Source organism: Suricata suricatta, chromosome 4 (assembly GCF_006229205.1).
Source record: "Suricata suricatta isolate VVHF042 chromosome 4, meerkat_22Aug2017_6uvM2_HiC, whole genome shotgun sequence".
Classification (NCBI taxonomy): Eukaryota; Metazoa; Chordata; class Mammalia; order Carnivora; family Herpestidae; genus Suricata; species Suricata suricatta.
The window spans coordinates 10495390-10520175 of NC_043703.1; the positions used below are offsets into that span (position 1 = coordinate 10495390).

Genomic DNA, 24786 nt, shown 5'->3' on the forward strand with positions numbered 1-24786 from the left:
GGGGAATTGCTGGAAATGGATCTCACACCCAACACAACAGAATGTAAATTCTGACAAAAAATGAGTAACCAGCTCTCCCCTCAGCCCGCCACCGGGTGCTGCCAGCTCTCTCCTTCACAGCTGGCCTAGTGCCCATGCTGGGACCTATGTGAGCTTGCCCCCCAGCCTCCACCCGAGAGCCCAGGGCTCCCTTGGCCCCTTCGCTGTGCGCCTGTGTGTGGGGGGCACAACCCACCCCCCCACCCCTGCAGTAGGTTTGCACCCCCCCCCGCAGCCTGCTGCTCGGCCTGCTCAGGGTCTGCATCCAGACCGAGAGCCCCATGCCAGTTCTCTCCAGGATCTTCAAGTAAGTGAAGTCACAACTAACGCAAATATGAAAAAGAAATGAACTCCAGAAATTTCCAGCAGTCACACCAAGGGGGCAAGACCCAGCTGACAAGGATGCCACAGGACCTGCTCTAAAGGGCAGCGGGGCCGGGGCCACGACCCCACACGAGGAGGGCCCGCCAGAGCTCAGGCCAAGTTCACAGGTCTCCGCTCGCATTGCCCCCGGCCATCCTTCCTGGCCTGCATGATGTGAGAAGAGGTGCCATACAGGTGACTCAATTGGCAGGTCCCCAGTCACACTACTCAGAAAAGCAAACCTTGGATTTAGACAGAGATAAGCAGGAGAGGCAGGCAAGTCCCAAAGTGAAAATACTCTGTCCCTGTGGCAATATGATTAAAAGGACTTCAAAGAAAGCGCCTCTGGATTCAAAGGGGCCCGACCAGCAGCACTGCCCGCAACCCACATTTGGTTCCTCTCCCTCCTGCTCCCTCCCAGGCCCTTCCCTTCCCCTGCCAGTCTGCACCTCTCCTTAGGTCTGGGAAGGACGTCAAGTGTCCGCTGCTCCCTCTTTGCTCACTTAGCAATGGGTTTTCTAGTCTGTTTTCACGCATTCATCCCTGGAAAAGAAAGAACTCTTGGAAGCTGTTCCTGGAGACCCCACAAAACAGAGAGGTTTTTGGGTTCTCAGCAGAATCGAGTTACACACACGTGGACATGCTCTAAGTTCACGTCATCTCCTCCCTCCACACCCCCAGCCAGAGGAGCTACGTGGGGTGGACGCCGAGGTCAGGAACCTTGGGCCCAGCTGTCACGGTGCCCCACCAGGGCTTGGCCCGCCACCTCCACGGGCACTCCAGTCCCCGTACCCCAGGATCTGGGGGCCTCCAGCCCAGCGGTGGCGGCTGGCCTGTCCTCGGGGCTTGCAAGGCCGAGGTGATACCGCCCGTGTTTCCCCAAGTGCCCGAGATGCCAGGGCAGTCGCGGCAGGAGCCGGAGCCCGGCCCAGAGCGCTCCCACGTGCTCGCGCTTCTCTAACACTTTTGTGCATCATCTGATAAAGGCTCACTGATTGTGACAGGAGGTCTGCGACATTGGGCTTACAAAATGGTCACAAGCCTCGCAAGTCTTTTCGATAAACCTAGTCAGCCTGATGTACTTCTCCGCTCCCTGTCTAATTGGTGTAAAGTTTGGAGGCCGGAGTCCCATATCTTTCATCCGGCTTATTGCGTCCTCTCCTTTGACATGGGGTCAAGGTTCACATTCGCATCCGATTATCAGAGCGCAGCGCTCATTAAGCGGGAGGCCTGCCTCGCTCCAAAATGAGTAAGCTGCAGTGAAAACTCGGCCCATTTACTCAGCAGATTTTAGCATGTTTAGGAGACCTGAATGTCACCCGGCAGGGCTGTGCGCCGAAGAGCTTCAGACATCTCCAGCTGATGATTAATTGTGAGTGATGGGAAATAAAATCCAGTAAAGCCAGCTGCTTGCCATGGTCGGCAAAATGACTCTAATGGATACAGGCTGCCAATTTTCCAGTTTTACTGGCAAGTCTTCCAAGTGTAATTAAGGGAAGTTATAAATGATATGGAAATCTATCAAGTTCCATTTATTTTCAGAGGACTCTTTCCCCAGAGACTTTTATCTTCAAGCTTATAGTATGCTTTGTTGTGCTAATGATTTAAACCCCTTCTTAGTTCTGATTAAAGCCCCCAATATCCTGCTACCAAGTTCGCTTCACTCCTTCCCCAAAGATGAAAAGACATAGACCCTTCTCCGGCACACGTCCCTCTTGGAAAGCACGCGAAGACGGGGACACGTCTGACAACTTGTATCGTGCTGACTGTGGACGCACGAAGAAGGCTCAAAGAAAAGTGCAGGAAGAGAGCGAGCAGAGAAAGAGGGAAGAAAGACCTCCACCCAACATAAAAGGGAGCCCCCAAAAGTCCAGACTTGAAAGCTGTGCTGGAGGGCAGACATTCATCAGAAGGTGGTGTAGCTCACTAATGTTATTTGATTTGGAATAAAAGCATGAAAATGATGGCAAAGGCCTAAAATTGGAGATGTAAAGGCTGACTGCACAGTATCCCATTTCTCAATTTCATCCTTCAGAGCCACAAAATGGGGGTGACACAGCGCCGGGATGAGGTTTACAGTAACAGCTGTGCTCTTCCCACACGGGGGAGGCCCTTCTAATGGGCGAAGGTCTGTTTGGAACAGACGGGGAGCAACAAAACAAGGGTCCCTATTAAGAGTGCACAGTCCTATTTCTGATCAAGAAAATGATCTCGGGAGTCAGCTTTCCTCGGAGGCCGGTCCCTCCCTCTTTTGTCGTCCAGAACCAGGGCTGTTTTTAAAGGTGTTATCCTTAAGTGGAGGAGAGAGGACATAATGTCACGGAGGGTTTCCCCCCGTCGGCCTCCTCTCCGGCAGCCGTAAAGAAGGCCCCGGAAACGGTGCCAGTGGCATATGGCTTTCTACTGTGCTAAACATTCACACAAAAGACAGGTTCATCAGTCATCGCGGTATCTGGATAAAAAATTAGCTCCTGATGGATGGTATTTTGAGCTTACCTGCTGCTCGTACATTACCAGAGAAACACAGGTTTTGAAACCCACATGACATTAGAAACTGCAGACCATGAAATACGACACGTGCAGGAGCACATAATGTACGCCAGATTATACAAAATAATAAATAAGCTATTTAAACCCTCTGCCTAAAATTGGGCCCGCTGCAAGGAACCCTGGGTCACTTCTACGCAGGCCAATTAATGCACAGCATCTGCTGTACAGAGCGGGGCACGAAGCACTTCCGAATGATTTCAGCAATTAAAAGAAAACTGTTTCCTGCCTGTTCAGACAGCAACTGCTTCAATGCAAGAGTGAGCACCAAATCGCTGTGTGCAGCTGAAAAATTAAGTCCCCTTTTTGGGGAGGACGGGTGGGTGGGAGGATGGGTTTTTATGGAAAAGGAGCCTTCTTTTGTTGTCCTACATTCTGTGTTTTTCTGCCAAATTAGACAGAAGGCTCGGAGGGCTTACCGGCCTGCTGCACGCTCCCCTTCTGGGCCACCCGAAAGCACGGATCAATATCAACCCTGCTGACGACGCCACAAAAGTGAAAATCCTTCAATTACGTTTTTAAAGGCTGTTCTACTTAGAACACAGGTGCCTGAATGCAATGCATTTTACGGCCCTTAGATCTGAAGAAAGACGCAGTTAACAGCCACAAGAAAAAGGCCTCTCAGATTTGGTTAAAAGGCACTGCTAGAATCTGATTATAATAACTTCCTCTTTCTGAGCCGGTAAGATAGGCGGGTAAATACCCCCTGATATTTTCTGAAGAAGAAATGTGCATTCACATCCCAACATCTTCACGTAAAGAGGGAGGGAGACCGGGAGACTGTCTAGTATTTAAGCAGTGACGGAAGGGACCGTCATCAAATTACAAAGAAAGAGGAGGCAGGCGGCAGAAATGCCACCAAACCCCATATCTGCAGTCTAAGGCCGCCAGCAATGGGTCTGTGCGCCGGCCGCCTGACTCACCACAAGGACGGTGACACATCAGCCAAGGCTGCCGGCTGAGGGGCCACCGGCCCCTGCCCGCACCACGGTGGCCCCGCTCCCCCTGCCTCCCTGGGTCTATGAGGTGGGCGTGGGAGCAGGGAGCAGACAGGCTCCGGGAAAGAATACAGAGTTGTGACCAATATAAAAGTCTAGTTTTCCTTACGATGAAAAACATTTCTCCCTGCTGCCTTCTCAGGTGGCCAGAACCCGGAGCCTAAGCGCCCAGAGTTAGAGAAGAACTTAACAGTATCTTGAAGATACCAGTCTAGATGCTCTACATCTGTGAAATAGGCTGTTTTAAAGTACTCCGTGATTCAGTGTTTTTAGCTTTTGTTGCTGTTTTTAAGCAAAAGGGTGAGAAAGCATCTTGAGAACTGCCCTCTTCAAAAACAGTTATCACAAAGATAACACAGGGGCGCCTGGCGGGCTCAGTTGGTTAAGCATCCGACTTCAGCTCAGGTCATGATCTCTCTGTTCTGGAGTTCAAGCCCTGCGTCGGGCTCTGTGCTGACAGCTCAGAACCTGGAGTCTGCTTCGGATTCTGTGTCTCCCTCTCTCTCTGTGCCTCTCCTGCTTGTGCTCTATCAAAAATAAACAAACATTAAAATTAAAAAGAAAAAAACAAAGATAATATAGCCTCTGATCCCAAGCAGATCTTTCTTGAATAATAAAATCAAATGCCCAACGTGCAGAAGACTCACCTATGGTATTTAATTTACTGATTGATCTGTAAAAATATTTTACCTTATAATTATCACTAAGTTAACATTGTAAAAATTCTCAAATTGTTACCTCCATCAACAATTAACCTTAACACTGAAAAATGAATGTTATCTGGAAAAGATAAAAAGGCCAAATTCAGGGCGGCCCTTGCCTCTGAAGAAGGCAGGACAGGATCTGATGAGAGTGAGGAGGGGCCACAGGGCAAGTCCACAGTGTGAGGCGTGTTTGATGGTCACGAGTGAGCGGGAGCACGGGGAAGGTGAGCAGGGAGCACGGGCACTTGTATTATTCTCTGTAACTTTATGTTTGTAATATTTTGTTATTTAAGGCTTAAAAATGTTAAGTAACAAATGCATCAACTTATTTATACCTGTTTTAGAATACAACCTGAGGTTTGGGTGAAAAACTGGCACCCTGTCAAATAAACTGTGATGAAACATAAAAATGTAATTATTGTCGTGATTTCAGGAGTGTCCATCAAGATATCCAGAAACAGGAAAATCCATCAGTTAGGCCAGGGCCTCTCCCAGAGAAAGACGCTGTTATCGTTGTGATTCTGGGCCGTACGGGGCCAGGATACAAGTCACGGCCAGATAGACACATGTCAAGAGGGCCATTCCAACGCCATCCACCTACAATGCCTAAGAGTGAAGGAGGCTCCAAATCTGTTTCTTCAAGAAATGAAAACTAAAGATCTCTCGCCCAATTTTATGTGCACTTTCCCCCAAGATCAGCTGTAGGCTCAGATCCAGATGGCCTGGGGGCCACGGGGGTGTGAATGCCACACTCGGAAACCGTGCACCTGTGTCTCATGATCAGTGGCCATCCAGCTGCTAGGGAACCTCCTCCGCAACTCTGAAGAAACACATGCAACAAGGAAAAAACGCAGGGCTAAATCTGGGGTGGGGGGGCTCCTACTAATGATCACGAAGCTCGTTCCCTCTGGGGTATGTTAGAGTACACCATTTTGCGCCCAAGACCCCGTGCGTGAGAACAACAGTCCTGGACCCCTACTTCCCCTTCTGCTAAAGGTCGGTGCCCTTACCAAGTGCACCCGCCTCATCCTGGCCCCACAAAACTACTCCCAAGCCTGTCTTACTGAATAGGTTAAGTGGCAAGAAAAGCGGCAACACCTACTTACTGCCAATCTATTACAGGGCGTGTTCTCACAAACTACTAAGTCACAAAGTGGTAGTTACGTAAGTGGGGACACGGCCCACTTCTGGTTCGCGTCTCCACTGTTCTTATATTCAATACGACGAATATTTCTGAAGCAGACCCGAGATGTCTGCTCAGTTGGAACCCACCTCAGAGGAAATCTTGATTAATCTCGACAGTAAAGCCTCCCCTTGGGTTGTCTTAGTTTTTGCTTTCTCATATCAAAGGACTAACGAAACAACTCTGCCCCTCACAGACTTGATGTCATTTCAGCAGCTCTTAGTCCAAAGCCGGCAGATGCACTCAGCTATTATTCTGAGAGAATGTGTGTGCTTAAAATTGCTGTTCGATGATACCCTAAAGATAAACATTTTAGGGGCACCTGGGTGGCTCAGTGGGTCGGGCGTCTGACTTTGTCTCAGGTCACAGTTTGTGGGTTTGAGACCTGCATGGGGCTCTGTGCTGACAGCTCGGAGCCTGGAGTCTGCTTTGGATTCTGTGTCTCCCTCTCTCTCTGTCCCTCCCTGGTCACGCTGTCTCTCTCTCTCTGTCTCTCTCAAAAATAAACATTAGGGTCTGGGTGGCTCAGTAGGTTGAGGGTCCGGCTTCGGCTTAGGTCATGATCTCATGGTTCATGGGTTTGCGCCCCGCTTCGGGCTCTGTGCTGACAGCTAGCTCAGAGCCTGGAGCCTGCTTTGAACTCTGTATCTCCCTCTTTCTCTGACCCTCTCCAGCTCAAGCTGTCTCTGTCTCTCATAAATAAATAAATGTAAAAAAAAATTTTTTTAAATAAACTTTAAAAAAAATTTTTAATAAACATTTAAAAATTTTTTTTAAAATAAACATTAAAAAAATTTTTTTAAGATCAACGCTTTAAACCTAAAACAAGTTACAGAAAATGCTGGCTTTCATTAAAATGCTACCAGTTTATGATGGTGCTAAGTATACAGAAATATAGGTATTTTTTCCAACTGAAATGAAAATTTGTCATAAAATTATTTTCAGAAGGCTGATTACCAAAAACCAAACAGACGAAAGTATGTAAAAGTCATTCTGTCAATGGTCTTCTGAATGGAATGTGCGTCTCTTGACTTTCCATAATCTGCTCCTTTCTTAGTGGTTTGTTTGCTGGTAAGCATTTATTTGATGACTACAATCCCCTCCCCACTTGTTCAAAAAGGCAACTCCACAATCATTTAAAAAAATGATTTTACTGCCACATTTAATGTTAAATACTATGTAGCAGGCATTGAAAGGGTATGAGAAACTTGTGCTGTGTGCTGTGTGCCTGGGGTGGGGAGGATCTTCCCACAGAAGTGCATCTCTCGGGGGGCATCTATTACCCCTGAACCGTCAGCACACAGCATTATGCCGTGGGTTTTTTTTTTTTTTTTTTAACTCTGTTGCAATTGTTTGCCTCACAAAACAGATTTATTGTTTATTATTTATGTGATGCTTTTGTGGAACACGTTACTGCCAGGCACTCCAAGATTTCTCAAGTTTTACTGAACCCAAATATACAAGTTACAGATTACTGGAATTTAAACTATAAAAAAATGACATTTCAAAGAACACGGGAATAGCTGCAGGCCCCGTTCGTTGCTTAGGTCCTTGTTTTCCTTGAAGACGCACAGGGATGAGGGCTTCCATTATGTTACTACACACCAGCGCAACGCCACTGCGACTACTGTTACTGCTGAAAACAACGCAACACGCCTGCAGGGCTAAAATAATTTAAAACCGAAAAACCTGAGAGGTACAAGTATTATTTTCTCATAATGGCCTGGAGTAAATACTGGACCTTTGGTCAAAGGCAAGTTTCTTATGTTTTAATTACACAGATTTACGTATAGAAGCTGCTGTCAGGAGCCCAAGATGAAACTTGTCACCGTGTCTTTGAAGGCAGTGGTTTGGGACACTTCTCACAACTAGCAACTCAAGAGAAAATACCATTTCAGCAAAACACGAAGACACAGAGTAAGAAAGGAAGTTCGGCAGGGACCAAAAGCGGCACCGGAAGTTGGGGCGAAGCGTTTAAGAAGGCGCATGCTCCGTGACCAGCCTAGCACGTGCGTGCAGGGAGCACCTGCAAGTCCCGGGAACCACACAGGGACGAGAGGCCCATTCACTAGGGGTGCTCCCCCAGACGGACTTTAAAGGACTACATAGAGTAGAGGTCCCATGACCCCCGAGTAACATATTTTTAACAGTTAGTGCTCAAATCAAATCATTCTTGAGTACACACATTTAATGATTGGTGGAGGTTTTCAATAACTGAGCTATCCCGGTGAAGCCAGGGCTAAGCCCACGTGGCTCCAATTTACTACATGCCTTGCTTTCCCACGTTCGATTACTGGCCAGGACACGGAAAGTATGAAGGCTGACGCCTTCCGGTGCCTGGACTCAGAGAAAGCAGTTGCTGGGGACAAGGAGGCTCCACACTCCCTGTTCTCTGCCCCAGGAGCGCGTGGGGGAGGCTGGTGCCAAGGGAGGGGCAGGGCCGACCGCAGTGTGGCCCCTTCTGCACCTTCCGCCCCCTGCCCAGGTTTTGACTCAGGTGTTGGAAAAGTAAGAATTTCAGTCACATGCTTACTTTTTCTTAAGTGCAAATCTGATTTTATAATTAAAGCCACACAATTAGGACACGCTCAGGATGGCAGCCTATGTAGCTTTTAGAAAAGGCTTAAGGTGAAAAATGAGGGGAAAAAACCCACCACATTGTTTACCAACCTATACATCTAGTTGCTGGAAGATTCCACTGACTGCTCTGATAATGCAGTGAGTTGAGTGGAGGCATTTTTACAAAATCTCAGTAGATTAGGTTAGTTTCAGGTGTACAATTCAGTGACCGGACATGCTGCTGTAAGCATTCCTCATGTCAAGGCCGGTGGGCTATCATCTTAGGACCCTGACCCTTTAAAATGAAGACATACAAGGTAAGCCCCTCCCCACATTCAACATATAAGTGTAATTTTACATATCATTTCCCCCAAACCCTTAATAAGACAGTTTTAATGAAGGCTTTCTTCCAGAAGCATCAAAGCCTTCAAAGCAAATGTAACAGCTCCTAGCTGCTGTGCCTCCCCTATGCTCTTCTAGAAGCGTGGGCAGAGTTCTGCTTCTGTATCATGAGGTGAGAGCAACAGCTAGGTCAGTTTTCTAACTTCACTTATCAATTTCAGGGCTAACCATTTAAACAACAAACTGATCGTTTGTTTTTTTTTTTTTTTTGCTTGATCATTTTTTCTTAGTATTTATTATAAATATTTTCTCTAGAAGCCAATGCCAACTACAGGAGTTTTTCTCCATGTGATTCTACTTATGTTAATAAAGAAATACAGAGGAAGTTTTAATGTACTCTTTACAAGAAAATATGTAAACTCCTGTGATTTCACTGAATACACAGTGGAATCCCCATACCACAGACTATGTTGGGCCATGATTTTCCAGCACATAAATAAAAATGCTGATATTTAACTGTCCCCTAGAAATTTGGGTGCATCTTTGTTTTCTTTTTATAAATTTTTGGGACGACTTAATAGAGCTTTCTACCCATTCTCTATGAAAATGTATCCTACCAATTTGTCCATAGCATGTTATGGTGAGACTGAACACATGAGGAAATATTAATATAGCTTTGATTTGTGCCTTAATGTCACAAGGTCAAGATGAAAAGCTTCAAACTGTGATCCTAAATTATGTGTATCAAGTTACAGAAGTGCTCTGGGTACCGCACTGTTTACGGAATTAGCTTTCCGGAGCTCCAGAAACCAGACTTCCCCCTCAAAGGGCTATTGCTTGGTATCAGTTGTTCAAGGATACTTAAAGCACAGAGAACTAGAAAGCAAATAGACATTTTAAATACTTCCAAAACAATGCATTTGCCAATTAACAGAATGGATCTGGCTTCACTTCTATCCCGGTCCCAGGTCTTTGGTAGGGGAGACACTCAGAGATACTGTCACTAACCCAATTCTAATGTGAACCAGTTGGACAGAGAATGTGCAGAAGCTATTTAGCGGTTTCGTGGGGGTTGGGAGTCAAGAAAGAGCTTCACAGAACGTGACTGCAGTTCAGTCAGCCTCACCCCCGACAGGCTGGGTCCTTACCATGTCCCCGGGCTTGACAGAGACAGTCACCACCACGCCAGGCATTGGGGAGCGCAGAGTACTGCTTGTGTCCTCAGCTGCTTTTTCCAGCATAAATTTGTTCAGCTCTGCAGCCAGTTTGGTTAATATATGCACCTTGTACTTAAGGGGGGTGGGGTGGGGAGAGAAACCATAAATGAGTTTAAATGAACTTTTACTCAAATGTAGCATTCCTTCAGAATCAGATTTTAGCTTTGATTTTTAAATAACAGCATCTTTGAAGTCAAATGGTTCTTTTACTTTATTGTACAGAAAAACAAAATATAGTCATTTTGTTTCTGGCACATGTTGTGAGCTGATTATTTAAGAAACTGCATGAAACAAAAACGACTCCAGTAATTAATTAATGACAAATAGTAGTCACCCTGTAAGAGAGACATGTCAAGACTTTGTGAGGAAAACAGTAAGGATGTTCCTTATATTCCCTTCACCGCTTACACACTTATCCCAACTAACAGGGCTTCCAGGCGGGGCTGGGTCAGCCGAGGGAGAGGGGTGGCTCTGCGGGCGCCCGCCAGCAGATGGCAGCAGACCGCTGTCTCAGGCTCAGGCTCCCGCTCCCGCGAGGGCGGCCGCACCACCACCAAGTTAAGACAAAGGGTTTCAGTGTTTGGGGCTAAAGATTTAAAACTCAATCTTTTTCTAGAGACACAATATATTATATTTACTATAGAAAAAAAGTTAGCTTTTCTTTTTGGGCACAACATGATGTAGTCTTTCCAAGGTACCAAGATGTTTAAGATAATCATATGACAAAGATGAAATAGAAGGAGGATTTTCTGCACTGAGAAACCATAATAAAAGACTAAAGCCATTGAGAGAAACATTATGCCCAAGCAAGTATTTCTAACGGAACCTCTTGGACCTTGCTCTCAAACAATCAGGGGCAGGTTCAAGGGAGTTCAGTCAAACAGAACATTTCTAATAAAGACAATTTCTGCCTGGCAGGGAAAAAAAGAATCCTAAATCTCTAGAGCCACAGTGTGGTCCACCCAAAAAGAAACAAATGGTTTGAGGAGGTGTTACTAGGCGAGGCTGAAACCACCACCTGAAGATTTCTGGATTCCTTCCAGATCGCATGTCCTTGAGTAAGACAGATGCAGCACCAAGGCGGGTCCATTTTGTTCGGAAAAAGCTGCTGTAACTCAAAGCCTCCTGTGGGCATCATGACGGCGGGACACAAAAACAAAACAGGACTCACCCTCTCTCTCGGCACAGGGACGGCGGAAACGTGTCCGGGGCCCTTGGGGAGGGGGCGCCCCAGGAGGAGCACCGATGGCCTCCATTCCATGCAGACTTGCCACGGTGACAGGTTGAATAATAACATCTTTGCATGTTTCTTTACTCCTGAGTGTGTGTTTTGCAATCAAGACATACAAGTGTCTGCCAGGTTCTGAAGGATATGATCCTTAAGTGAAATTACAGTGCAAATAAAAGCTTTTTGCTCCTATTAAAATTCATCTGAGTCCTAAGTGGCAAGGAGAGTGCATTCTGCTGTCAGTCTAATAAACATTCCGGGCAGAGGGACTATTTATCAACGATGAATTGTACCTCAAAGTCCTTCATTAGACTATGGCTGGGGGGTGGATGGAAAAAGAAGGGAGAGCATAATTGTACCAAATTGCATGGTTTTCGTCACTGTGCTCTGTCTGCCTTAGAAAAGAAAACCCAACACCCCCAGGAGCAGGACAGTCCTCAGCAAAGTCATTTTTCTAGCTGGCAGCGCCCTGCGCAGCTCCCAACCCGTGACTGGTCCTGGGCCCGGCTGTCCAGCCTCAGGCTCACACACAGATCTATTTTCTCTTGTTTTTTTAGTACCATTTGGCTTCAGAATGTGAAGTCTTAAACTCAGGGAAAGGATCCTTCTACACCGAGGATAGTATGATTTGTCACATTTCACCACAGTGGATAGGCTTAAAAACTAATTTTAGCTATATCACAAACAAGCCTTGATGTAAATAAAGAGTGGAGATTGTACTGAGCTCCATTTCGCCCCAGAAATTACAAGATCCTGACTAAAACTGGATCCTTTTACTATTTTTATAATTTTCATATCTTTTGAATTCCTTTCTCTGTAGGACTCCTGCTTTGCTTGGAAAGAGATGTAAAAGAGCCACAAAACTCAGAGCCTTTAGATGCGGTCTTTGTTATTGACGAGATGTTCCTTTTCCTTTTGTATTTGTTTATTGTTCTTAAATCTGTTTGGGGGATGAGCGGCTTATCAGAATCACAAGTAAAACATAACAAGCGGTAGGTAAATGCCTCAGGAGGGGCCTCCTTGCAAATAGTTGGCTAAGAAACGACCTTTCTGAATATAAAGAGAGGAGGCAGCAAGAAGGTTCTCTTTTTAAGATTGCCTTTGATGTAGTCCTGACCCCGTCAGCGTGCCCACACAAACATGCCTCTTAAAACAACGTCCTGGCTCGTGGTGCAGGGACACGGGGCGCGCTGGCCGGGGAGGACCTGAGGGGTGCAGCCTGTGGGCCCGTCAGAATGAAGTGCTTGGTGAGAGCCAGAAAAGCTTTTTGCTGCCTCCAGAAAAGAAGTCATTTAAGAATGTACACTAAGGCTTTCCAAGCTTATGATCAAAACTGCTATTTATTGGTTTCTCTGAATTCTTAGGGGGCTCGGGCAGAGCTTGGCCAAGGAGCAGGAAGAATTCAGGAAAATGCCCCCTGACGTATGCAGAGTTTGGCATTTAAATATGCCCAAAGGGTCCTGTAAAACCTCCCTGGAGAGTTGTGATTTGAAGTTGTTGCTGTTGTTGTTGTTGTTGTTGTTGTTGTCTTCAAGCAGATAAGCCCCAGACTTGAGGTTTTGCCGGTGGGAGTCCAAGATTTTAAAGGTTACTTGATAGGACCGAGAAGTACAGTCCTTGCGGAGGCTGGAAGGTTCTCACCCTGCCAGGTGGAGACACGGTGTGCTTGAGGGGTCACAAGCTGCTCCTGGTGGGGCCTGAAGTGGGCCCGCCGGGAGACGGAACCTCACTGTGGTTTCAGGGAGGTGCTCATAAACCACAAATGCTTAAGCTCTTGAAAAACACAGCGCACCATGGAAGTTAGCTCCAGAACAGGTGCTCTCTGGGGCGTGGCCTGATCAGCCCCTCAGCCCTGGGGGACAGTGATGGGAGGGAACAGTCATGGGAGGGGTTCTCTGATGACCCCAGCCCGGGGCTCTAAGCCAATGAATTCCACGGTGTCTGCAAAGTGAAACCACGTGTAACAAGAAAATTTCTCCCACAAGATTCAAAAAGAAAAAGGGATCCCACCAGACAGAAAAGGGTCACAATGGAATTGTTTTAAAAATGAACATATGGCTCTTAGCTTGGAACCTGACGAAAAAGAGAACCATGGTGGCTGGGGGAGAAGGCGTGCGCAGTCCCCGTGTGGGGGGTGCATATGCTTTTTGATCAGGCTGGTTAACGAAAACATCCTGCAGAGGGGCACACCCGCCCGTGCCAGGTGCACACGCAGCGCGCACAAGCACACTACTGGGCGAAGCAGCCCTCGCTCTGGATACACTGCACTGGACGGTCACACAGACCGCCTTGCCACTGGCGTCTGCACCCCCTTAGGGAGTTTAAATCCAAGCACTTCTCCGTCGGGCCCTGAGATTCCCCGGGGACTTCACGTCACACATCCCACGTGCTCGCACCTGCCGGCCTTGGAGGCCTGTGGGCTTCTTGCAAGATGAATTGCTTCTAGGCTGCTTTGCGTACTGTTTCAGTTGTGATTCCTCTTAAAGGAGCTCATCTCTCTCTGGTTTCCATTCCTATGTCATTCTTCCAAAACAATGAGGACATGCGCAGCTGATAAACTGCTCATGTTTTCGCCTGGCCACTGTGGGCCATCTCAGTAAAGGGTAAGTGGTGCACTTGGCAGGGCATTATGTTACATCAGTTCCCTTAACATCTGAAGCACCGGCCATAGACTGCCTGCTGACCCTCACTAAGTAAGGTGGCAAAAGCATTTCTTCAGATACAAAGCTCTCCAAAGTTTTCCACCTGTCGGCCCCAAGGGTCTCCAACATTAAACTGCGTTTTCATTTCACGGTGCAGCAGAGAGAGCTATCACTCCAATATGCCCCGAAAAGTCTACTTTCCTAACTGTGAGCTGGAGAGCAGGTGTCAGTGTTCTTAAGTATCAGAAATAACTAGCTGGGAAAAAAAAAAAAAAAAAGGTGGACACATCTTTAAAAACACGGGAGTTTCAGAAAACTAGAAAAAAAGCTCACTAAATACACTTTAAAACACTGAGACAGATTTGGAATCTTAATTCAACGGGCTTTGTTTTGTTCCCCTCTTTCCTGAGTTCTTTGTGGGATCACTATGAACACTGAGGAAAACCACAGCAAGGGGTCAGTACCCTGCAAAATGCAACAGCATCGGCCAGCCAAACCAAAGTGGCCCCAATCTCCAAAAACAATACCCCAAACACGGTGAATCAGAGCGAGTGGCCACCCTTCCCCGGGAGAGCCCCCCCCCCCCCCGCTCCCTCCGCCGGGGGAAGACGGCGACCCAAGTCGGTCCAGCCGCCGCCATGAGCAGCCTCTCGGCTAATGCTGTGACAACTCCATCCGCACGGTCCCGACGTAGCTGTCAATCAGGACGCATCATTTAATCCAACAGCACTCGGAGGACTTTCTCCGACAACCCACATGACAGCATATGCACAGCTCTATTTATATCAGCGCCGGTTGTGTTTACAATGCGGTGGCAATTAGAAAAGATGCAACAGGCGGCAATATTATGGAGATTTCCAGTTCGCAGTACTGCCCCGGAAAGTGTGATCTTGCTTCGCAGAGTCAGGCTAAATGACAAAAGGCTATTTTCTTCCCTCTCCGAGCTCAGACAGCGCTTCATTTGCAGCTAGCTGTAATTAGATTAATGGTGTAGCCCAGCACAAAGCAGGCCCCCTTCACATCAGATAGCATATGAATTAGGACAAACACTTATTTCAATTCCAGGCAGAGAAAGCAGTGACTGGGGTATTTAGCATACCCTTTATGGTGGAATGAGATGTTAATTGTGTACCATTACCTCTAAACTGCTTGCTTGTTGTATAAATCACTGTGCTAATTGATGCCGAGATAGAAATGTAGCCACAGGCAAGAAAGCAAAGGAATGAGAGCTGAAGATGTTGGATAAAGGATTATCGAGTAAAACCATATGGAGATGAGGTTCCTTTGAAACCTCTCCTTTCTGCCCCAGAGCACGAGTTCTTAACAGTACAGAAAAACTCTTGTATAAGAAAGAAAATCTAATTTTTCACATTCCTCTTTAAAAGCACCCATTTCTTTCCAAAGTTCCCTGGCTGTCAGCGATCCAAATAAGAGGTGTGTGAAATTAATGCGAATATACACTTACAGACACAAGGAATGTGCAGTTTTCAAACAGTCAGAACTCCCTATCTGGGTCTTTGGCTCACGGGTTAATAAAGAACACTCGTCAACTACCTGAAACAGATGTTTCCGTTGCATCCATGGGGCAAAAATAAATTCTTTCCCAAGACCTGACCTGAAGTTGTTCCTAACAGACCGAAACCAAACACAAAACTGCGGGCTTAGGACTGTTATCCACTCCAGCTGCAGAGAAGGATTTATTCAGGATGGGAGTCCAAACGGACAGGTCCGTTCCAACCTGCCACTGACACGATGATTTTAACATCGTCACCAAAACACTGACATCTGATGAGGCCAGTTCATGATTTTATATCGAGAGTAAAGAATTAGGAAGGAAATCTTTTTTCTTGTCGGTCCCTCTAAAACTAGCAAAACGTAATAAACAAAAGCGCACAGTCATTTAAAAGCTTCAGTCTCGTTGTAAAATGCTACCCTTCTCTTTTGAAAATGTCCTACCAGCATTCAACAGCTCGGATTAGGGTCAAAATGAGTATTTCAGAAGCACACATATACAACACAAATGCTAAACTCAAAAAGTCAAACTGCTGAAAATCCTCAGATAAACATGCTCTTTGGAGGTTTCTAGATCAAGTGCATATGCACCCCGCGTATGTGGTTGCAATTTTTTTCATAGCAAAGCAACAGTGAGGTGCAAATTACTGCTGGGCACTTTTTCACAAATCCAGCTGCTTAGTAATTAGCACTGTTATAACAAACTTTTACACAGGGAGCAAATACAATGGGTCAGCTAATAGTTCAAATTCTCAACTTCAGAGTAACAGTTAATATATCCGACTCTTGCAAATGGACTTTTGAGAAACACCATGTGGGTTTAGCCTTGCGAAATCCAAATACCACACTGACTTGTAAGACAATAAAAGGATGTCCCAACAAACTGGGCCGTCTGGATCAAATTATCACCACTGAAACTTGGAGGAAAAAAGTCCAGAGCCCTTTGGTGGGGGCGAGCCCACCTTTTGCCACACCACGCAGGCTTTGCGTATCAAGAACACCTGCACTGCCACCACCACATCAAGAGCTGAAGGTTTAGGTCATTGTGCTAAATAACAAGTGTGAACGCGTTCACAGCACACTTCTTATAATACTTCAGCAAATACACACACACACACAAACCGGTACACACATGTACAGCAACATCGAGGGTCCCCGAAACAAACGCCGGCAAAACGAATGGTGTGATCTACACCGAAGTAACACCTCGCAAGTGTGCGGCTAGGTGACATGAATGCAAGTGCGCCGATGAGAGGATCTGGAAAGTGGTGTAAGGCTCTGCCCCCAGTCATTAATCACTTGTTTGGACCATTTAAACTAGAGCAGTACAGCCTGAAGCAAAACGCCAACACACCCCTGGCTTGCGAGTGTGCGATGCTGGTGTTAACAGGAGAAAACATGGTTTCTGAGACCGCGACCCTCCTTCCCCAGCATGCGCTCCCTTTAATTGAAAGAGGCAGTTAAACACAAAGCAAATCATTCAGGGAGGTGAGCTGTTTCATGACACATAACTGATAATGTCAATCTGCGGCGGTGACGTAATACGCCACGTTCAGCACAAGCCCACTTACAGTTATGAATCAATCTATGCTCCAGGCTTTATTCTCTGACTGCTAAGTTGGTTCTTGAACTCCAGGTTTTTGCTGGACCGATCGATGTGCCACAAGGAGCCACAGTGGGTCAACAATCTCATGACTGAGATTGAGCTTTTGAGGCAAGAATCCCAAAAGGAAAGAGGTGGGAGGAGAATTCCAACAAAGCAAAACAAGAAACAGATGCAAAGCCCACTTCCACACCGCATCGTTCAGAGTTCTTGCTAAAAAAGACAGTTCCCTTACAGAAAAGAACTAATCTGGGGGGCTCAGTCGGTTAAGCGGCCGACTTCAGCTCAGGTCATGATCTCGCAATTTGTGGGTTGGAGCCCCGCGTCGGGCTCTGTGCTGACAGCTCAGAGCCTGACATGGGGCTTGAACCCACAAACGTGAGCCAAAGTCGGAGGCTTAATCAACTGAGCCACCCAGGTGCCCCGATATCAAAACCTTTGAAGGAATGAGTAAGTTTGTTCCCAAAAGACAATTTCCTGGGAAGAGAAAAATATGGGGCCCTCGGTCAATCACACAAAATCTAACCTAATTATTTTCAATTTTATTTTCTTCTAAGAAACACGAGTCCTTCAGATTCTAATATCCTAAGATGAGCAACGCGTCTTTTGTCACAATAGCCCTGAAAATTAGATTGAAACTTAAACATTGAACCCAGCACTTAACCAATCCAATTTCCTCAGCTGTGGTCCACAGAGTTACCTTTCTTGCAATTTGCATCACTGGTGTCTTAAGACAGAGCCAGAACTGAGGGAGAGGAAACAGAGCCTGCGCACAGGAAGCCGGCCCACTCCCCGGCCGCAAGGCAGCGCTGACTGTGGGTCCTCACTGGGGCTCTGAAAGAGCGAGTCTGTGAATGGGGGACCCTCCCTGGTGCCCAGCGCTGTGGGGACACCGTGTGCAGGTGTGCCGGGATAAAGCAGTCCAGCCTCTGCCTCAGCCAGGTGCCCACAAGCTAACAAGCAGGTACATATGGCACAAAGGTAATTTGCTGGAATAAGTGGCACTTTTCCCATCCACAAAGGCAAGTCCGTTGACAATGTACTGTACAGAACTCCCAAGACAGAACATGCGCATTCTGTTTGATCAGGAGTCTGACACATTATGACTATAATGAGTCATTTCTTTCTTTTTCATACAAGAAAAATATTATAGATCTTTGAAAGCCTTGTGCTCAATTATGTAACAATACCAACATCTGTGAACAGTACAGGCTGTTTCTATTCTGTATCCTGAACAGTTTTATGTAATTACACATTTGTAAGGTATTTGGTAAACGAGTAAGAAGGTACTTTTTTAAAGCATATAATTTGGGGTACAATGAAGTGTTCTCTTGAAAATCTATAATTAGGGCAGCATCAGCTTACAGAAAAGTACAGGAAGTGTTATAAAAACACAATTATGTAAATAAGCACATAGGTAGGGAAGTGTACCATTTCGCTATGGTCCCTACCCCTCCATTTCCTCCTCTTCTATTGGAATTGTTCTGTGCTCATCACAAATTAAAGTAATGTTGTCTGCAGGGTGCAGAATAAGTGAACTTTAGGGGGAAAAAGTTGGGGATCTTGGGTTTCCCTGGTAAGTTCTTCAGTCCTGAGAAGGAATGCCAGAGACCTGGGGCGTGAGCCAATGCCATGGGGCTGTTCAACACTGCCTTTTCATATGGATTTTCTTTTAATGATAAAATGTTCTTACTATTATGAAATCACTAAAGAAACTCAGAATCTAATAAGTCAAAATGTTGACTTATGTTGGTCGGAAATTTGGAACTAAAATATATCAAGGCAAAAGCAAACAAAAGTACAGAGGATAATACTGTGGAGTAACCTGTTGGCCAAGAACATGAAAGCAGAACACAAAAGAAGAGCACAATACACCTGCCACCCCCAAAATAGGTCCTTTTGGTGAAAGGACTGCTTTGAGCCGAAAGCAATGAGCTCTCTGCTCGGCACTTCCGGTCTAGACGCAGGGGTCTTTCTCTCATACATGAGGAAGAGTACGGCTCCAGAGCTATGCTTCCTGCAGCAAAGGCTCTTATCGGCATGAGAAGCTGCACTAAATATACCATATTTATCCTACACTTCCTAGTTACCTACCCACAACTTACCCCCAACCCCCAGAAGTCCCAAACCTCCTTTCCTTTGTCCCCACACTATATTGTCCTTTGTTAAGATAGTATATAACTCCCGCATTCTAAATGTCTCCTTATTTCACATTTCTTTGGGCACTCCCATGTGTAAGTATGTAACATAATCTATTTTTTTCTTCTGTTAATCTGCCTTTTGTCAGTTTGATTTGCAAGGCTCCAGGGACTGAAATCTAAGAGGAAAGAGGAGAGAGAAAGTCTTCCTCTCCTACACAACCCAACAACCCCTGGCCCAAAGTACTAGGCATAATCTTGTCAGGGAGGAAGAAATTTCCTCTACCCTTCAAGGTCCTTCTAGCTGGATTAAGGATCAGATGGACATAAGACTATCAGGAAAAGATCAAATTTAAAATTGTAGTTATGGGAAATCCACACAGACACGCAATTGCAAACACAGGCAAAATGAGGCATCTTTGTCATGTTGAACACTAATGAGAAGAGTCTGGGACTTCAAAGGGAAGGAATATAACCTTTAGGAAAAATGAAAACGAAGAAATGTTTGGTAAGCAAATGTTTGCTGGGTCACTCAGAAACAACAGAACATAGAGGACTCTGATCAAACAGGCTTGCTAGCCTGCTCCCTGTCTGCTGCACCTAGCTCATGGTATAATGGATCAGCTGTGGAAACAGCTCTCTTCCTGGAGCAGGCCCTCGAGCTAATTCTTTTTAGGTAATTGTGTGGGACGTAAAGAGCTTTTCGTGAATCTGCTGGGTTTTGATTGCTTTTAACTCAAAATTATCTTCATGCCAAAATGTCCCGTTTCGGTGTGGCCTGCTCTTGGCCTCTGCAATCTAATAGGGTACTGCTTAGCAATTTTAAAATTTAGAATCCTAACAGATCTTAGAAGATTAACCCATGCTACTAAGTAGACTTCTGGCATGTCACATGTTGCACATTATACAGAACATACAATACTGAAGACAGACAAGACCTATAAAGCCACATGGCCAACTGAGGTCACCATACTGGAAGGAGCAGAAAACAGGTACCTACACACACACACCTTTGAAGCCAAATCACCTGAATTTTGATCTCCCAATAGATGTCACCTTTTAGCCAAGTAACCTAACTTCTTGGAACAAATCTCTTCATTTCTAAAACCAAGACTGGGGTGCCTGGGTGGCTCAGTTGGTTAAGCGTCTGACTTTGGCTCAGGTCATGGGTTCTCACGGTCTGTGGGTTCAAGCCCTGTGTTGGGCTCTGTGCTGACAGCTCAGAGCTTGGAGCCTGCCTCAGATTCTACATCTCCCTCTCCTCTTTGCCCCTCCTCCTCCTCCCCTCTCTCTCTCTCTCTCAAAAGTAAATAAACATTTAAAAAGTTAAAAAAAATAAAATCAAGTTAAAACATGGATTAAGTGATTGAGAGATTAAACTGACAAAAGATTTGTAAACTAACTAGCAAATGCCTGACAGAAACCACTTACCAAATATCATTTCCCGTTTCCTTCCCAAGCATCTTTGATTGTCAAAGAAGAGACAGTGGTAGGTGTGATGTTTTTAAATTATAAATTATAAAACATCATGGAATAGCAACTTCTATTTGTTACAGTTCTAGTTCTATGGTCGCACATTGAGGAGGAATAGACTAAATTTTTCAAAGTGACATCTGGCTCTAAGATCAAAGAAAATAATTTGGTTCAGATATTAAGAAGGCTTCTAGATCAGGTGGTACAAAATTCTCTGGTCATTCTTTCCTTAGATACTCCATACTGAATTAGAGAAAGCATTCAGTTCATTCATTCAAAAACTATTTATCAAGCACGTGTGGGCAATATGAGAATACAATATAAATAAGGAAAAGCGGGGGCGCCTGGGTGGCTCAGTCAGTTAAGTTCCTGACTTTGGCTCAGGTCATGGTCTCATGGTTTATGAGTTCAAGCCCCATGTTTGGCTCCCTGTTGACAGTACGGAGCCTGCTTTGGATCTTCTGCCTCTCTCTCTCTCTCTCTCTGCTCCTCTCCAGCTTGCACTCTCTTTCTCTCAAAAATAAATAAACATTGAAAAAATTTAAAAAAGATGGCTTCTGACCTCAAACACCATCATCTGGCCAGAGAGAAAAGCTTTCATGAATAACACAAATATAAATACAGATGAGAACCACAAATGATGCAATCAATAGGATGTGGGCTTTTTTATGTTAGTCCCTCTCTTGAAGTGAAAGGAAAAATAAAACTCTTTTTCTTACTCAGAATACTCTGGCCACTACCTGTGTGGGCATTTCCCCCACACCAGTCAATTCAGTTCTGACACTATCTCCCTGTAGTTAGGGACAGACCTCCCAGGTTAAGGGCTCAGTCCCACAAGACTGGCCCCACCTCAGATGCCAATCACAAGTCCAGGCCATCACCTGTGCTTCTGACAGACCTGCTATAATTAAATTGGAGGCTCCCACAAGCCCCTCCTTAGATTTGATGCTTTGTTAGAATGGCTCACAGAACTCAGGAAAACAGTTTACTTACTAGACTACTCATTTATAAAAAGAAACTCCTCGGGAACAACCAGATAGAAGAGATGCATAGAGTAACACACAGAAGTAGGTGTGCAGAGCATCCATGCCCGTTCCAGCCAGGGGTGCCACCCTCCTGGCACATCAATCCACAGCCTCTCCAAGCCTCTTCAGTTAAGAGTTCTTACAGAGGCTTCATTATGGAGGCATGCTCCACTCAATCACTGGCCATTTGTGGTTAGTTTAACCTCCAGCCTCTATTCCCTCCCTAGAGGTGGAGGTGGGGGGCAGGAGGAGGCGAGGGCTGAAAGTTCTAGAACTCTGACCACCTTCTTGGTTTCTCTGGAAACTAGGCCTCCATCCTTAGAGGCTTTCTAAAAGTCACCTCATTAACCTAACCTCAGGTATAGTTGGAAGGGGCTTGTTATAAATAACGAAAGACGCTCTTTTTACCTTTATTACTCATGTCACTTAGGAAATGCCAAGGGCATTATGAGCTCTATGCCAGGAATGGGACACAGGCCAAACGTATATATCTATTTTTAATTTTTTAATGTTTATTTTTGAAAGAGAGACAGAGCACGAGCAGGGGAGGGGCAGAGAGATGGAGACACAGAATATGAATCAGGCTCTAGGCTCTGAGTTGTCAGCACAGAGCCCGATGGGGCTCAGACTCACAAACTACAAGATCATGACCTGAGCTAAAGTTGGACACTTAACCGACTGAGCCACCCAGGCGCCCCCAAACATATATTTATTACAAATCACGGTATCTCAAGAAGTCAAAATTCAGACAACCAGAATGCATCAGCATACTGTCCAAGAAGACACTGGAGGACATGCTGGGTCGGTCTGGAATGCATCAAAACACACAGACCTAAATCTCTCTCTCAAGCACATATAAACACATAACTTATTTTTCACACCTCATGCTCCTACATTTGGTATTTCCTCTGATAATATTCTTATACTAATAATATGGCCTTCCATTCAATTCTCATGAGCCTACTCCTGCCTGGAAACCTTGCTGCATCTATGCTGATCTATCATAATCTTGTCCCAGGCTTAGAGCCCATGTTTCTAATTTCTCATGGCTGGAGAATTCATATTTGAGGAAAATGAGAGATTTATAAGAGAGAGAGAATTGGGGACTGAGTCTGTGAGTGAACTTTGAAAACTCTTATAAAATTTAAGATTCCTTTTATGAAGTGAACAAGAGTTAAAGACTTGTATAAGTCCTACAATAAAGAAGTATATAAAACAAGCTAATAATGCCCCCTCCAACCCCACTCCCCTAAAGTCATAAAATAATTTGGATTGTAAATCTTCTACTCACATAAATCTACAAAAACATAAACACACATATCTATTTTCACAAATGCTTCCACACTGGGTAAAAAACACAAGGAAGCTGCCTTATTTAAAAAGGGGGAGATTTGGGTGCCTGGATGGCTCAGTTGGTTAAGTATCTAATTCTTGATTTTGGCTCAGGTCATGGTCTCATGGTTCGTGGGATTGAGCCCTATATTGGGCTCTGTGCAGATGGTGTGGAGCCTGTTTGGGATTCCCTTTCCCTGCCCCTTCCCTCCCGCTCTACATAAATAAATAAATAAAACATTTTAATAAAAATAAATAAATAAAAAGGGGGAAATCCATGGTATTTTGCCATTCAACATCCTAGACTCACCATAAGCTTTTCAACACAGAAGGAAGTTAGGTCATTTTTCTTTTTGCATGCTTAGCCCATCTGAAGCAGAGAGAAAATCCCCACATACCCCCGTGTTGTTCCCAACCCCCTTCCATAAAACACAAACTCTGCCATGACAGCTCCAGAACATGGGAAAACAGCCCCACTGTCCTGGCTGGCCCCTCCTCCCCAGGGTTCAGCTCCCTCCTTGCTGAGGACTCCGGGGCATGGCTGTAAATATAAGGACTTGGGTGCGCTTCCCTCAGCCACCCCAACACTTCTTCCCAAGGCTGCCCTGCCAAATCATGTCTGCCTTCTGCTCTATCTCCCTGTCCTTCAACTCAACTTCGTTCTCGTTTTCTCTAATTATCCCCAAAAGCACGACCTGTTATCGGTACGGAACAGATAACTGAGCCTGGTTGCAATGACTCCACGATAATTTCCCAGAAGCCGTCCTTCACTCAAATACTAATGTTCATATCAACCAACATAAAGCTCTCTTAACTTTACAAATTGTTAACCACTCAGTGATTTTCTGAGTCTAGCAGGCCAGAAATGCCAAAAGAAATCGCCCAAAGCTTTAGTCATAGAATTTAGGATCATTTCCCTGTGGACTTATAACTAATAGCTGTCTAATCAAATTGAAAAACACCTAACACTTTTACAGTTGCAGTGAAATAATGCTACATAGCAGTCCTCGAGGAAAGTCTAGGGGACATTTCACTTGTGTCCAGAACTCAGAGACCAGGAGGGCCGACTATCAGTTCTTTCTTTGGGATGTAAGGACGGGAAAGAGGGAGCCCAGGGAGGGCTGGGCTGGGTCAGTGGCTGCTGGGCTGACTCACCCCATGGCATCTACGCGAGTGAATCCACCCTAGATCGCAGGCCAGGCCTGCTTCACAGCCTTTGACTTCCTCCACAGCACAGAATGAGTCATTCTCAGCTAGATGGGTTTGCTCGTCAAGCTCACAAGAAACGGATGTGTGAAAACCATCCTGCATGCTTACAATCAGAAATACATTTGTAAAGGGACGTAGCGCAGCCCATGGTGCACTGTGGTTACACAAATCACATCCATGGTGGTTGGATACACATGGAATTGTCCATTAAGACAGCGCAAGTAGTGAGTGGTTCTCCCACCAGAAGAATCAAAACTCCCGCAGACGGCTGGCTAGAGCAGATCGCTGGGCCCCACCTCCAGGGTTGCTGACTCAGGACTGGGTCTCGGCTTGTATTTCTCACAAGTTCCCAGCGGGTGCCGAGGCGGCTGATCTGGGACTGCACTTGGAGAAGTGTAGACGTAAGGCACCCTCCTCCACTACTGGAACAGCCTTTTCAAGGGGCCTATCTTAGACTCTCAGGGCTGCTATAACAGAAAGCATGACTGGGTGGCCTATAAACAACAGACATTTATTTCCACAGTAACAAAGTTTGGGAAGTCTAAGATTAAGGCACCGGCAAACTGTGTGTCTGGCCAGAGCCTGCTCTCTGGTTCACAGACAGCCATCATTTTGTTGTGGTACAAGGGGAAACGCATCTCTCTGGGGCCCTTTAATTTATTAAATACATTA

At 45.7% G+C, this 24786-nt stretch overlaps 1 protein-coding gene across 3 annotated transcripts in view; it reads right to left on the reverse strand.

The window, feature by feature from the left end:
• The window catches only part of PCCA (propionyl-CoA carboxylase subunit alpha), a 403439-nt gene that overhangs the window by 4704 nt on the left and 373949 nt on the right, over nucleotides 1-24786 (reverse strand). For 2 of the 3 annotated variants that reach the window (XM_029936479.1, XM_029936478.1), the window contains one exon: nucleotides 9884-10024. The exons of the other annotated variant lie outside the window; for it this stretch is intronic. In XM_029936479.1, the coding sequence (XP_029792339.1) occupies nucleotides 9884-10024 (141 nt within the window). The remainder of the gene's footprint in view (nucleotides 1-9883; nucleotides 10025-24786) is intronic. 3 annotated transcript variants of the gene reach the window in all.